The 15,986-nt window shown below is 33.7% G+C and overlaps 2 protein-coding genes across 6 annotated transcripts; both read left to right on the forward strand.

The window, feature by feature from the left end:
* Nucleotides 1-381: 381 nt before the first annotated feature.
* LOC127256353 (ALA-interacting subunit 5-like) lies at nucleotides 382-4,140 on the forward strand. 2 transcript variants are annotated; one of them, XM_051282329.1, is made up of 9 exons: nucleotides 382-413; nucleotides 548-637; nucleotides 907-965; nucleotides 1,051-1,125; nucleotides 1,295-1,429; nucleotides 1,542-1,612; nucleotides 2,128-2,428; nucleotides 3,430-3,719; nucleotides 3,816-4,132. In XM_051282329.1, the coding sequence occupies exons 2-9, from the start codon at nucleotides 589-591 to the stop codon at nucleotides 3,874-3,876; spliced, it is 1,041 nt and encodes a 346-aa protein (XP_051138286.1). In that variant the 5' UTR covers nucleotides 382-413; nucleotides 548-588; the 3' UTR covers nucleotides 3,877-4,132. The 2 variants fall into 2 exon arrangements, with proteins under 2 accessions (XP_051138286.1, XP_051138285.1); XM_051282328.1 differs by having other exon boundaries at nucleotides 386-637; nucleotides 3,816-3,890; nucleotides 4,003-4,140.
* A 9,598-nt stretch (nucleotides 4,141-13,738) lies between these two features.
* LOC127256315 (uncharacterized) lies at nucleotides 13,739-15,982 on the forward strand. 4 transcript variants are annotated; one of them, XR_007839832.1, is made up of 3 exons: nucleotides 13,739-14,132; nucleotides 14,325-14,355; nucleotides 15,385-15,982. XR_007839832.1 is itself a non-coding variant. In XM_051282274.1 (2 exons), exon 1 carries the CDS (start codon nucleotides 13,930-13,932, stop codon nucleotides 14,110-14,112), a length of 183 nt encoding a protein of 60 aa, XP_051138231.1. In that variant the 5' UTR covers nucleotides 13,739-13,929; the 3' UTR covers nucleotides 14,113-14,132; nucleotides 15,351-15,982. The 4 variants fall into 4 exon arrangements, 3 of the variants coding, with proteins under 3 accessions (XP_051138231.1, XP_051138232.1, XP_051138230.1); XM_051282274.1 differs by lacking the exon at nucleotides 14,325-14,355 and having other exon boundaries at nucleotides 15,351-15,982; XM_051282275.1 differs by lacking the exon at nucleotides 15,385-15,982 and having other exon boundaries at nucleotides 14,325-15,344.
* Nucleotides 15,983-15,986: the final 4 nt, after the last annotated feature.

The following is a 15,986-nucleotide window of genomic DNA, read 5'->3' on the forward strand; positions in this document are numbered from 1 at the left end:
TTTAATTATTTTTGTTTCAATTTCCTGCTGTTTCAAAAAAATATATATATATATATTCCTCCCACTTTTTTACACAAGATGCAATATTTATTTTTGACACGAATTTTTAAGTGAATAGTATTAAGAAGATAATATAAAAATTAGGTGATGCGATGAAAAAATAAATAAATATTTTATTTTTTTATTTGAATAATGCGAACGGATAAATAGTAAAGTCTATTTTGAAAATATTGTCAAAAAGAAAATATTGCAAATATTGCAATATATTATTATTTATTTATTTAATTATTTTTGTTTTGATTTCCTGCAGTTTCAAAATATATATATTATTATTTATTTAATTATTTTTGTTTCAATTTCCTGCAGTTCCCATGAAAGAGGAAGGAAGAGGGAAAGTTTGAGGCGCATCCCACGTAAATAACCTGTAGAATAATTGTCGTCTTCCTTCACGAGCAAATCAGTTTCGTCGACAATCTTTTGTTTCTGATTTCGATGTTGTTTCCGTGTTGATGAAACTTCTCTCTTCTCAATTGCTTTGCCGAAGAAGATTCCTGCGGGAGAGGTGTTGTCGTTCACAAATCCGCGGCGATGGGCGGCGGCGATGGAGCCTCTTCTAAAACCTCCGACAAGCCCAAATGTAAGTTTCTGTTTAATTCATCGCGTCAATCTCATGAAATTGCAAGGATTTCTACACGTTTCCGCCTCGAATTTTATGTTCGCGGTGGTATTTTTGCGAAACTGTGGAAATTTCGATGGCGATTATGAAGAATCTGACAATCGCTCCATTTTTCATTCATAGATTGTTTTCGTTTTCATTTCCACCCAATTCTGTGTGGTCGATTTCGATTTTCGAACAATTACGTGTATTTGTTGAATAGTTGATTAATGGGTTCGTGATTTTGCCAGATTCCAGGTTTACTCAGCAAGAACTTCCCGCTTGCAAGCCTGTATTGACTCCTGGTTTGGTATGTGGTCGTTGATTCTGAATTTGCATTTCCAATTGCTCTTCTCCTCCATTGATTAAACTTTTCCTGTTGTCATCTGTTTCAGGTCATGGCAACTTTCCTTGTATTCGGCATAACCTTCATTCCTATTGGTTTAGTGCACTTATCTGCCTCTGACAATGTAATATGAATGATAATCTTTATAACTTCCACTTTATATATGAATTTTCAATTCTATACAAGCATTATTTGTATCTCTGTCTATATCCATTTGAAGTAGATGATTCTGATTTCCTTGTTTTACATAAGGGTGTGAAGTGGTTGAATTGCAATTGTTTCATTATCTGTAGGTTGTTCAACTTGTAGATCGATATGATCAAGAGTGTGTTCCTGCAAATTATTCATTTCCAGGATCAGCTGATAATAGGATGCTTGGATTCATCCAGGATGCCAAAGTAGACAAAACCTGTTTCAGGAAATTGACTGTCAGTATATTATCCTGATTTTGATGTTTGTGTTCATTTATTCATAACAATTTTCTGTTTGAAACTATTACTAATTTGATTCTAAGTGTTTAACTATTTGATTATCCTCCAGGTTCCAAAGAAGATGGCACCTCCTATTTTTGTGTATTATCAGCTCGATAATTTCTACCAAAACCATCGCCGGTTGGTACATTCCTTTTTTTTTTTTTCAGCCTCACACTTACTTTGATCGGCATTTACTAAGCTTATTTGGTCGTTAAAACCTATTGCATGCTTCTGTGTTGATCAAAAACGAATAGCAAGAGTAATATATACATACTTATGTATTACAACATTATATATGGCATTGGATGATAAGATGATACATAAAGAAAATATAGTTTCTTACTGTGGTATCACGAGCATTGACGTGTGTTTATCTATATCATACCGAAGTCTAAGGCTCTGTTTAAATACAGAGTTTTGGAGTTTTGAAAAAATTTGAGAATAGTAAAAAGTTATACTTGATGTGATGTGATGTTTTCGACAAAGTTACTGCCATAAGTTTAAAAAATGTCTCTGTACTTCATCTTATCTGGTATTTACATAACAAAGAGCATTGCATTACTCAATTGTATTGCAAAATTACCGCATGCAATTGAGATATGTATAATAATATCAATCTCTTTCTTGAACTTGAAAATTGAATTCGGGTGCAGATATGTCAAAAGTAGGAGTGACGAGCAGTACAGAGATCCGGATGACGAAACTGATACTGGTAGCTGCTCCCCAGAGGGCGTAGATGACAGTCTTCACCCCATAGTTCCTTGTGGTCTTATTGCTTGGAGCTTGTTCAACGATACATACAGTTTCAAGCGAAACAACGTTGAAGTGCCTGTAAACAAAAAGGGGATTTCATGGCAAAGTGACAGAGACCGAAAGTTTGGGTCTAATGTCTTCCCCAAAAACTTCCAAAACCGGAATCCGATTGGAGGTGGAAAACTTGATGAGAAACTTCCGGTAAGTGCCTCATTCTTGTCTTCCCATTTTAAGCATGATCGATTATGTTAGAAACAAACTCCATTTACATCACCATAGGGGAATGAATCTTTGCCGAGTATTATTTTCTCAGAGTATATAAGCTTAATGACATTAGGGTAAATTTTGACATGAGCTCGATCTAACTTGTTAAGAGTTTGACTCGGCTAGTTTATAGAAATAAATCAACCTACCCTGAACTCGCTTGATTGAACTCATTAGTAGGGCAACTTTGTTATTTTCATATTAATATAAAGGCACGATTGTTACTGTACTGACTATAATTGTGTTGACAGTACATATAATATATACTAACAACATATGAGGTATAAACTGATAGCGTATCTATGTTAATATAATATAAATGCAACATATAACAATAGTTTGCATATCAATACTATAATTGATCTCAGCACATAAAGTATATTAGTGTTCAGATGTGTATGTTATGTGATTATTGGGGCATTAAGCACATTAACCATTCCCCTAATATTGATGTATATATAATTTCTGTTTCTGTTCATTTTGAAATGTATTTACGATGCTTTCTCTCACTTAATATTTTACGTTAGAGTTTTTTTTTCTTGTGCATCAATCCAAACTGAGCTCGAGTCATTATTTCAGTTTGAGCTTCATTCCTCGGCTCGTATAACAACTCTAGCTGTACCAGTTTTATATTCCTTAGCATTGCAAGTTTGTTTGTTTGTGGTTCGAAATTAGTTTGAAATGAAGTGCTGATTTAAGTTTCTGTTTAAATAGTATTTTGATGTGACATTTTGTGAAAAAAATAATTAGTTTCTGTTTAAATAGTATTTTGATGTGACATTTTGTGAAAAAAATAATTTATTTTTATTAAAAACTTTGCCGAGTAAATAATATTGATCAGTTTAAAATCACAATCATTTTTGGGCTGCCTAATTTCACCATTCCACATTCTACTTATTCCAAAAATTCATACGAGTTTATTTTGCCATTGCACGCAGTTGAACCAGCAAGAGGACTTGATGGTGTGGATGAGGCCTGCAGCCATGCCTACCTTCCGGAAACTCTATGGAAGAATCGAGACTAATCTCGAGGCGAGCGATGTGTTGGATGTGGTAATACAGAACAATTACAACACCTACGCGTTCAATGGGCAGAAGAAGCTTGTGATCTCCACGACAACTTGGATCGGCGGCAAGAACGACTTTCTCGGCAAGATCTACATTACTGTTGGTGGTTTTTGTTTGTTCATTGCTGTTATTTTCATCATTCTCTACCTCATCAAGCCAAGGTATAATTCGATTTAATTAATGTTTGGGATCGATCTTTTTGAATTGTGTTCTTGTAATGTAAAAAGCTTATTATGTTTGATGTTCTGTTCTTGCAGGCGTTTGGGAGACACTTCGTACCTGTCCTGGAATAGAAATTCTGAACCTGTGTCGTCTTAATAATGGGCCTTACTGTAAGTTTTAATATTTTAATATTTGTTTTTTTTACCCCAAATTTGGTTCGTATTTAAATTAATTTATATGATTGTGTCATTTTGGTCATATTTGATTTTATTTTATGTATAGGACAAAATATTTGAGTTTTGAAGATTATCTGTAAATGTGACTGTTATATCATGGAATTATTGACCGATGGTGAACACCAGGTTAGTTGTTAATAAAAAGATGATTTGGTTATATATCATACTTCATCCATTTGTCTCACCTATATATCTACAATTTATTAAATATATATATATATATATATATGATTGGTGAGTGACTTTATATAAGATGAAAAATTGGGTTTAGTTGTTGTATATGTGATGAAGTTTTTGATAATAGAAGTAAGAATAGAGATAAATTTAATTGGTAGGAACCATCTAAATGAAAATGGACTATTTTTCAATAGATTATGTGACGTGGAATACATCATTTACTACCAAGAATTACATGTTAATATTACAAAATTATTTGAAAAAAATAGATTCAATGAAGTTGTGCATATCAATAATGACAACTTACACACACTAGTCTTTTAATGTCTCTTTTATATTTTATTTTATATTTCACACTATTAAAATAAAAAAATTTATCTATATTGTAAATGTTTTAAATAATTATAAATAAATACTAATAACAAAATAAAATAGATGTTAAATATTTATATTATTGTTAAAATTATGGGGTGTATTTATTTTAGATTTTATTGGATTTTTAAAGAATTTATGAATTTATAAAATCGACGTAGTCTACTCAAAATTTGATGGATTTTCTTTATTGATTTAAATGAATTTTTATAGATTTGATTGAATTATATATGAATTTATTAGGATTGTAGAATAATTTTTTATTAATTTATATAATTTGTTAAATTTATATAAAACACGATAAAAAAAAATATATATTTAAATAATTAAATAAAAATACAAAAAAAGTAATAGTTAAAAAAATACATTAAATTATTTATTATTTTCATTTTCATTCCCGTCATCTTCATTTCCATCATCTTTTATTTTAGCGTAAAAAAAATAAAAAAGAGAGATGAAGAGCAATGTGCAATTTCAAATTAATTAATTAGTTTTTTTTATTTAAAACAAAAACAAAAATATAAAAAGAAAAAAAAATTAGACACGTGTCGTTATATAATTGAGTTGACTTATAAACTAACTACCCAATAGACCGAGGATTTCAAGCCTGTTGAAATGCCTATAAAAATGCACTTTGTGCTTCATTTCGGTTACACCGTAAGCATTCTTTCTTCCTTTCATTTTCTCTTGTTTCACATAAGCATTCTTTCCTCATTTTTTTTCCTCTTATTTTCTCTCGTTTTCCTATAAGCATTATTTCCTCATTTCCTTTCATCTCGTTTTTCCATAAGCATTCTTTCATCTTTTCCTTTCCTATAGTTTTTCTATAAGCATTATTTCCTCTTTTCCTTTCCTCTCGTTTTCCCATAAGCATTATTTCCTCCTTTATTTTCCTCTCGTTTTCCTATAAGCATTCTTTTCTCATTTCCTTTCCTCTCGTTTTCTCTCGTTTTCCATAAGCATTCTTTCATCATTTTCTTTTCTCTCATTTTCCCACAAGCATTCTTTTCTCATTTCCTTTCCTCTCGTTTTCCCATAAGCATTCTTTTCTCCTTTCATTTCCTCTCGTTTTCTCTCGTTTTCCCATAAGCATTATTTCCTAATTTCTTTTCCTCTCGTTTTCCATAAGCATTCTTTTCTCTTTTCATTTCCTCTCGTTTTCTCTCGTTTTCCCATAAGTATTCTTTCCTCCTTTCTTTTCCTCTCGTTTTCCCATAAACATTCTTTCCTTATTTTCTTTCCTCTCGTTTTCCCATAAGCATTCTTTTCTCCTTTCCTTTCCTCTCGTTTTCTCATAAGCATTATTTTCTCATTTCTTTTTCTCTCGTTTTCCCATAAGCATTTTTTCCTCCTTTCATTTCCTCTCGTTTTCCCATAAGCATTATTTCCTCATTTCTTTTCCTCTTCTTTTCTCCTTTCCTTTCCTCTTGTTTTCCCATAAGCATTCTTTCCTCATTTCCTTTCCTCTCGTTTTCCCATAAGCATTTTTTCCTCCTTTCTTTTCCTCTCGTTTTCCCATAAGCATTCTTTTCTCCTTTCCTTTCCTCTCGTTTTCTCTCGTTTTCTCATAAGCATTCTTTCCTCCTTTCGTTTCCTCTCGTTTTCCCATAAGCATTCTTTCCTCCTTTCATTTCCTCTCGTTTTCCCATAAACATTATTTTCCTCCTTTCCTCTTCTCTTAAGTTCTTCCCGACAATATTTCGGAAAGTTTTTGATTGACTTTATGGTTATTCTCCTTCCTCTTTCAGCTTCCCAACGCAATCTTGTTCTTCCTTATTTTAGTTCATCTTCGAAATATTGGATCCTACCTAATTAATTTTAAGACAAATATCGTTTTATCTTTGAGATTGTTAAGAATCGGAGAGAGAAGTTTTATCCTCGACTCAACATAATTATTTTTCTTGCAATATAATTTATATAAGTATTCAACTTATATATGAAATGCCAAGGAATTCAGCAATATTCAAGAATCCACCCTTCAAAGATTGTTCGAAGGTCAAGATTCTGCATTCTTGCAATGGGATTCTGCTGCTACAATACATGTACTACGACGATGAGCCATCCCACCATCTAAAATCTCACCACCACTCATCGATTCTCATTCGCTTGGTACATTTGATATGTATTTAGCCTTCAATCCCTCCAAATCTCATGAGTATAAAGTCGTTATTGTATATCATTGTGATCCCGAGAATCAGTTGAATAGGAATTGTTTTTCAATAACCAAAAGTTCCTTCAGTTCTACTGCAAATTTCAATAATGGCGTTGATTGGAATGGAGCATCAATTGGATTCGTGAAAGTACAAGTTAGATGGTCTTTTTTTTGTAATACAATGTCGACAGTGATAGTTTTAATAAAATGCCGAGCCTGCAGCCTATACTTGAGTCTGCGCGATTTGGATAGTCGCTGGCATCGAAGCTATTCTCTGGCGAGTCTTGTGGCTACCTTCACTTTGTTTCCGTGGGACTATGGAACCTAAGCTTGAATGTGTATATGATAGAAGGATGATTACTCCGAGTGGTTTATCAAGTATTAAATTGATCTTTCTTACATCATGCATATTACCTTCGGCCATGAAAAATTCTTACATATTGTAATAATGGATTTGATGAAGTTTACATGATGCAGTTTCGCCGGTAGATTTTGTACAATCAACTAGAATCATTGAGTTTTTTAGAATAAAATTTTATATAATATAAATAAATATAAATATTTATAGATAAATAGGGAATTTGTTGATAGGAGAGACACATAGAAATAAAAAAATTTTAATAAATTTTGACTAGACTCATATGATGTAATATTTTAAAAAAACGTTGGGAGCATAGGGCCAACAGTCCGACGGATATTTTCCAAACTTCTCTCCCATGACATCTGTATAAGAATTGTGTCGAAGAACTCGATATCTTGCCTTAGAATCGTTTTCAAGTATAGGCTTCTATTCGAGCTGCCCGTCTTTCTCTCGTTACTATCCAACACATCATCTGTAGAAGTCCAGCAGTTCCCCCGCCAACACCTAAGACCAAGGTGAAATCGAAGACTTGGCGACGAGAAGGGTCTGTGTACACAGGCGACTCGAATTCCGGCATGATTTTTTGCTAATTTTCACCCTCTGATTCGATGTTAATCTACAATCCCAAACAAGCATAAAGAAAGCCTAAATCCTCAATAAAAATCTGAGTTTTAGGAGTTTAAAGAACATACCGATTATGGCGACGACAATGCAGAAGGGATCGTCCCTCAAGCAATGTTTTCTTGGGGAGCAATTTTGGGGAAGAAAGAGAGAGAAAATAACTATGTCGATTATGCCTCTGCTTCACCAGGCCGGGTCGAAGACCATCCGAAAAATGACGTCCAAACTATGCTTGTTGTGTGATTTTATTTTTTCACTTCACAAAATATGGACGCAAGGCGTCTAAAGTTGCCCCATTGCGTTTGCTCTTAGGTGTTGTCGGGGGAATTACTCGACTTCTACGAATGATGTGTTGGATTAACGGGAGAAAGACAGGCCGCTCGAATAAGAGGCCTATACTTGAAAACGATTCTAAAGCAAGATATCGAGTTCTTCGACACCGTGACCACAACCCGAGAGGTCATTGAGAGAAAAGGTTGGATAGAAACATGTTCATTAAAAGTGTAATGTTTTACTTTGAATTTATGTTAAAGAAAAGATTTTTTTGTCAATGTGAAAAAATAATAGGCCTTAAACATGTTCATTGAGAGTTTTTTTTTTTTTTTTGTCCATAGAAATGTAATGCCTATAAAAAGGCACTTTGTGCTTCATTTTGGTTACACCATAAGCATTCTTTCTTCCTTTCCTCTTCTCTTAAGTTCTTCCCGACAATATTTCGGGAAGTTTTTTATCAACTTTTCGATTATTCTTCTTCCTCTTTCAGCTTCTCAACACAATTTTGTTCTTCCTTATTTTAATTCGTCGGAGCTTCGAAATATTGGATCCTACCTAATTAATTTGAAGACAAATGTTTTATCTTTGAGATTGTTAAGAATCGGAGAGAGAAGTTTTGTCCTCGACGCAACATAATTATTTTTCTTGCAATATAATTTATACATGTATTCAACGTATATATGAAAGTGCCAAGGAATTCAGCAATATTCAAGAATCCAACCTTCAGAGATTGTTCGAAGGTCAAGATTCTGCATTCTTGCAATGGGATTCTGCTACTACAATACATGTACTACGACGATAAGCCATTCATTCCACCATCTAAAATCTCACCACCAATCTGTCGATTCTCGTAAGCCTGGTTCATTTTATATGGCCTTCAATCCTTCCAAATCTAATGAGTATAAAATCGTTATTGTTTATCAAGGTGAACCAGAGAATCAGTCGAATAGGAATTGTTTTTCAATAACCAAAAGTTCCTTCAATTCTGCTGCAAATTTCAACAATGGCGTTGATTGGAATGGAGCATCAATTGGATTCGTGAAAGTACAAGTTAGATGGTTTCTTTTTTTTTTTTCGTAATACAATGTCGACAGTGATAGTTTTAATAAAATGCCGAGCCCGCAGAGTGCAGCCTATACTTGAGTGTCATCGAAGATATTTTTTGCCGAGTCGTGTGGTCACTTCCACTTCGTTTCTGTGGGATTATGGAACCTAAGCTTGAATGTGTATGAGATGAAGGATGATTACTCCCAGTGTTTCATCAAGTATGAAATTGATCTTTCCTACATCATGCATATTTTCTTCAGTTTCTACGTAATTTTCGTAATTCGGGGCGAGAATTTTCAGCTAAAACTTTTAATTAGGTATGCCTTAGAAAATTTCTGATGCAAGTTATAAGATACAAGATGAATTTTGAAAGTTATCGGCCATGAAAAATCCTTACATACTGCAATAGTGGATTTGATGAAGTTTACATAATGCAGTTTGCCTGTAGATTACGTACAATCAACTATAATGTGCCCACAATTAAAATCAAGAGAAACAGAAATGTGGATTTTCATGCTGTCAGTTGCTCACGGCTTTGATATTATGTCGGATGCGCAGAATAATCGTTTCACCTAAAAGCTCAAGCTGTTAGGGAAACACATGATTAAAATAGTAAAATTTTAAATTAAAATAATTATTTAATGTGATATATAAATATGTATCGATGTGATATTTTAAATGTAAATGTAAAATGAAATTTCAGTGTAATATAATAAATAGAAAATAAGTGTTCGATCTGATGTTTTTAGAGAAAAATTTTTGGAATAGAAAAACTAAAACCGAAATCGCACAAGAAAATAACACACTCTATCTATCCGCAAACTGGAGTACCCAACACTAACCTTCTCTACCATGGCATCTTGTATAAGAATTGTGTTGCCTAACATACTCCCAATGATCTCTCCTGTTGTGGTTTCGGTGTCGAAGAACTCGATATCTTGCCTTAGAATCGTTTTCAAGTATAGGCTTCTATTCAAGCTGCCCGTTTTTCTCCTGTTACTATCCAACACATCATCTGTAGAAGTCCAGCAGTTCCCCCGCCAACGTCTAAGAGCAAGGGGACACTACAAGAAAATATTATTTTTGTAATGAGATTTTTTTTTTGTCTTTAAATATACTTTTTCCGTTAGTAGTGACATTCGAAACGGAATTAGAGATATAATTAAGTTAGCTAACTTTAGGGATAGAATTACGTTAGCTAACTTTAGGGACGGATTTTCGTTACAAATATACTATTTTTTGTAGTTGGAAATTGAAGACCCGGCGACAAGAAGGGCTGTGTACACACAGGCAATCGACTCAAATTCCGGCATGATTTTTTTGCTAATTTTCACACATTGATTCGATGTTAGTCCACAATCCCAAACAAGCATAAAGAAAGCCTAAATCCTCAATAAAAATATTAGTTTTAGGAGTTTAAAGAACATACCGATTATGGCGATGACAATGCAGAAGGAATCGTCCTTCAAGCAATGTTTTTTGTCAATTGTGCCTCTTGCTTCACCAGGCCGGGTCGAAGACCATCCGAAGAATGACCTCCAAACTATGCTTGTTGTGTGATTTTATTTTTTCACTTCACAAAATATGGTCGCAAGGCGCGTTTGCTCTTAGGTGTTGTCGGGGGAATTACTCGACCTCTACAAATGATGCGTTGGATTAATAGGAGAAAGACAGGCAGCTCGAATAAGAGACCTATATTTGAAAACGATTCTAAAGCAAGATATTGAGTTCTTCGACACCGTAACCACAACTCGAGAGATCATTGAGAGAGAAAAGTTGGATAGAAACATGTTCATTAAAAATATAATGTTTTACTTTGAATTTATGTTAAAAAAATAATAAGTAATAAATAATAAATCTAGTAATGTGAAAACTATTTCGAATTGAATATGATTAATTTAAGATTAAAAATAAATCTAATAGTGAAAGATTTTTTTTAGATTCGATTACAACTCCATTTGTAGGCATTTAATTAATTTTTTTTGCCGTGAGAACCTGCATCCGCTACCGGAAGTGCGCACTGAGTAAACCTTGGAACAAACCTAATACCCTGTAAACTAATATTTACATGTACACTTGTTAACGATAATATGCATGTAACAATTTTATGTTACAAATATATTAATTTACTTCCTAAAGGTCTGTTATATTACTATATTTGAAAAAATAAAAAATTGAGTGTTAATTATTATTTTTGTTCAAATTTGAATTACAATTTTTTTTTTAATTACTAATTAGATTTTTAAAGATATCATCAATTATTTTTTTCTATTTTATAATAAAAGTATTATTATTATTTCTTTTTATTTCTAACTCAGATGAACTGACTGAGGAATGAAGTATAGAATGTGTTAACATACAAAATAATTACAACAAGAAATTGTATCAAATAGCTACATGTGACTTCTAATTGTTGGCAACGAATTTTTACAAATATAATTTAATTTTTAAAATATATATATATACATATATTAGACGAATCGATGCAAAAAAATAAAATTATAAGATGTATATGGAAATGTAAATAAATTATGATATGTTATTTATATTATTTAATTAAAAAAAAAAAACACAATAAAAACCAAAAGGAAAAACATTTTTTTTAACCTACAACAAAAGCAGGTGCATATCTGGATTGCCGGAGCTCCGGTCGCCGGCGACACCAAACATCCACGGCGTGGCCACTCCACACTTAAAATCAGGTTCAGGTCGGCGGAACTGAAAATTCTTCGCAGTGTGTGAACCGTACAGAACACGAAAAGCACTCCCCCGCGCAGATTGCACCGACAATAACACCACACCCAAACGCACCAAAATACTTCCATAACACGCTCCGATTTCGCTTCTCCTTCTCCTCCGCCAGATCTTCGCAATCGGAGCAATTCTCCGGCGACTTCTCGCAGGAAAAACTCTCCTCCTCTGAAATCGGAGAATCGTTGCACATGAACACCTCTGTGCAATTATCGCATACAATTAACTCACGATTTCTTGACCGGAGGATCCAATCGCGGAAGGCGACCTTGAGTTTAGCGAGTCGGTGCTCGATTTCGCGGAGTTGATCGGAGGCTTCAGGATGCGACGAGAGCTCCGCCGAGAGGAGTTTCTGAAGGAAGAGGATCCGCTCGTCGAAGTCATGGAGGTGGCCGGAATCTTCGCCGCCGGCGTCGGCGAGCGCGGTCTCCAATTCGAGCAGTTTCTTCCGCAAAAAAGGTAAGCTCCGAGACATCCTTTTCCTCTCTATCCTTCGCTTTACTGGTTGCTAGAAATGATGAACTGTAGATTTTGGAGATTATAAATAACGGAGAAGCTTCGCGGCGGAACCGCCGCAACTTTTCTGTTCCCGGCGGCGGACCGTCGTGGCGGTTGCAGAATCGTCTTGTGGTATTTAAATTCTTTCAACGGTTTAAATTTTAAATATTCAGAATTTAAATAGATGAAGCGGGCGAGGGGACGGAAACATGTTTGATTGTTATTTATGCTGTAGAATATATAGTTGAAAGTTATCTTTAAGGGGAGGAAAACAAAATCAAAATTGGTTCTACGAAAGAAAAGAAAAAATAAAAAATCCATTTTTGTCTTTATATAAAAAATTATTAATTTAGTTTTCATTATACATAATTTTAATCAATTTTAATCTAACTACGGAAAAATAAACAAAAGATATGGATGATGATATAAGGGAATCTGACGTAGCCGCTACTCGAAAGTGCACACTAAGTCGGGAGTTTGAACTCATAACTTTACGGTCATAACTTCACCTCCACACCACTAGACCATCCCGTAAATATCAAGTTGGATTTCGTTTGTTACGCCGATCAACGTTTTCTATTAGTTTTTCAATGATAAAACTAAAATGAATTAAAAGTGTTTACAATAGAACTAAACTTAACAAGTATTTTTAATATTAAAATTAAAATTAATAAATTTCTTTTAACAGTCGACTTCGATTTTTTTTTCATATTTAGAATTTATATATTTTTTTAAAAGTATATAATTTGTCTAATATGACTTGTTTTGTCGAATTTAAATTGCAGGGTATTAGTTTCGTCCAAAGTTCACGTAGGGTGTGTTCGTTTGATGGATTTGGACAAAATCCCACTATTCATCCAAAATTTTCTCACCAAAAATATCAAATCAAACACCTATTTTTTATTTTTTATATTATACGAAAAATCAATTTTACATTCAAAACATCACATTAACACATATTTATATCACATCATACAACTATTTAAATTCAAAATTTTTACTTTTCAAATCTCAACTCAAAATCCAAACCCCTAAACAAACACACCCTTAGTGTGCACTCTCATGTGGCTGCTGCTAATTTTTACATTATAAAAAATAAAAAATGGCTCAATTTCCACTTTATAAAAAAAAAGGGGAGGGGGATTCCGAATCAATAAGAATTCACTAATCATATTCCCTCTCTTACATTCACAAATATAACAAATTCTCTAAAAAGGGTAAAATAGGGGAAAAATTAAAATGAAATTTTTATTTTTTAAATATTATCCTTTTAGTTTTTGTATACTATTTGAAAATATTTATATTTTTTAAGAGAGAGATATAAATAAATAAATTTTTAACAAAATTGATTTTAATTTTATATATTACGTTAACTAAATTATTTTATATTTATTAAATATATTTTAATTTAATAAATTTTATCAAAATAAAAATATATTAATGGTTACGGACACAAAATTAAAAAGATGTCAATTAATTGGAACCGATGAAATATTTTTTTAGTTAATTTTTCGATGTACAAAAAATAAATAAAACTACGGAACAATACTTTGATTGCAATCCAAACCATCGATGCACCACGGAAATGGCGATTCTTCTCGAACCCTCACCAGTGAATACTCTCCTCTCATAAACCCTAAAGATCCGATCATTCTGCTGTTAATCAATCCAAGAAGATTTTCCGATTCGATTCGATTCGATTCAGTAGGGCGGGTGGGGCGATGGGCATAATTCGGAGCAGCTTCTCCTTCTTATCAGGAACTGTGTGCGGAATCTACATAGCGCAGAATTACAATATCCCCAACGTCAAGAAGGTCGTCTATGAAGCGCTCTTCACCGCCAAGCAAGTCGAGGAGAAGTACCGCAAGCCAAAAAAGCCAGGCGACGACGACGCCGCCGCCTGAATTCGTATTCGATTCAGCAGGTGCGTCCCCGTAGAACATCACTTGCGATTTCTTCGATCAAATTTTCCATTTCCTTTGGTGTTTCTGTTTTGATACTGATACATGACAGTTAATTCGGTCGTCTATCGCGGATTCGTTTCTATGATTTTAGGATTAGCTAACAATTCTCTGTATATACATAAAATTCCCTTTCTGATTATGTCAAACCGTAGGGAGGATTTCATTGAAGACGATTTGGCAGAGGTATAGTTGCTGATCAATTAAGAATCTCACTGATAGTAGCTTATGAATGCTTGCTTGCATAACTTTTGGAATATGAATTTCCATTCAATTTGATGTTTAAGATCATAAGCTTCTGAAAATGGTGGAGACAGTTTAGAAAGAACTCTGTATCCTTATTTAAGCTAAATCCTGCCATCTTGGGTGGATCGGACAGCATTTTGGGATGATCTTATAGCGATAATAAATAGGATGTTCGCCTGAATTGTCAAACACCTAAGACAGGCAATCGGCATTTGATCAACTAGGTTATGTGCCTTACATTTAGTTGGAATTATTCAGATCATCCTATCTTTTATATGCCCCTGAATTTCGACAATACGATATTAGCACACATATAGGTCGAGATTGCATTCACCTTACACATTTGTGTTTTGTTAAATAGGTGCTGGATTTTGTTCGTAAATAAGATCTGGATGTGATGTTTTGAATAGGAAATAGGTTTCTGAAGTAATCTTTACTTGAAAATTAGGTTTGGATTTGCGTTTAGGAGTAAAGTTTTTTCTGTATGTACGAAAATAGAGTTGAAAACATGAATAAATGGAGCCCTATAGATTTCCTAATATCAGATCATTGTATCTCTTATATGCCCCCGAATTTTGGCAAAATGGTAGTGTGCATATTAGGGGGGCATTATATTAAGCTTCTTAGATTTTCTCTAATCTCTTTCTCCGTATTAAGTCGCATGTGGGAATTCGTATTTGAAACTCCTCTCTTTCCACATCGTCACCTATCTCTAAACACCCCTTTCTTGAGCTTGACATCGGGATCTTGATTCTTGAAGATGTTGACTAGAACTCTACTAGTAAACGCCCATGCCATAGCTACCCGAAGGAATGTAGGTTATGCCCTTAATTGATTTGTTATAGTTCAATTTTGGAAGTCTCTTTTAGTCCAAATGCTATATTTCATTCGTCGTGTAGAGTTTCATTATTTACTGCTCGCCTTTCATTTTAAAGGAAATTCTGACTTGGAACATTCTCGACTGAGCAGTTATACAAGAAAATTTATAGAAGATTCGAACTTCATAAGGAAATGGTGAATTAAGCTGCATGTGGCAAAAACTTGGAGCCTACGAGTTCTGAAAGGGGAATTTTATGTCTACGCCCTTTTTGCAATATTTGGGATGGAGAATCAGTTTCGTTATGCCTGTATAATAAGTCGATCGCTTAACTGTTAGGATGATTTCTGATGTCTCTAGAGGATTCCCCGAACACTTTTTGTGCATTGTCCGGGTTTTGATTTGTGGTAGTTTAAATTTCATGCTAAGGATTCACTTATGCATCATTATTATAGTTGTCATCGTTGTCGTCTTGCTAGGATAATGTGCCAACTGTTTGCTCGCTTTCTGTCCACTTCTTGTCTGTTATCTTTAGCTATTTATCGTACCAATCCAATATGCGATGTAAAGAACATTAGCAATCTGTTAGTGACCGCTCCGTTTTATTGGTTAAATGTATATATGAGATTTTCCGACAACACAATTCTGGGGCAAACCCTCTTTGTGAGAAAGAGTGATTTTATGTCTACATCTCGTTGGGGGTCAAGTGTTGTGTTGATTATGCCTGAACCATACATCGGTCATTTAACTATTA

The sequence above is a fragment of the Andrographis paniculata genome, unplaced genomic scaffold (assembly GCF_009805555.1).
Source record: "Andrographis paniculata isolate CXL003 unplaced genomic scaffold, ASM980555v1 Contig55END, whole genome shotgun sequence".
Taxonomy (NCBI): domain Eukaryota; kingdom Viridiplantae; phylum Streptophyta; class Magnoliopsida; order Lamiales; family Acanthaceae; genus Andrographis; species Andrographis paniculata.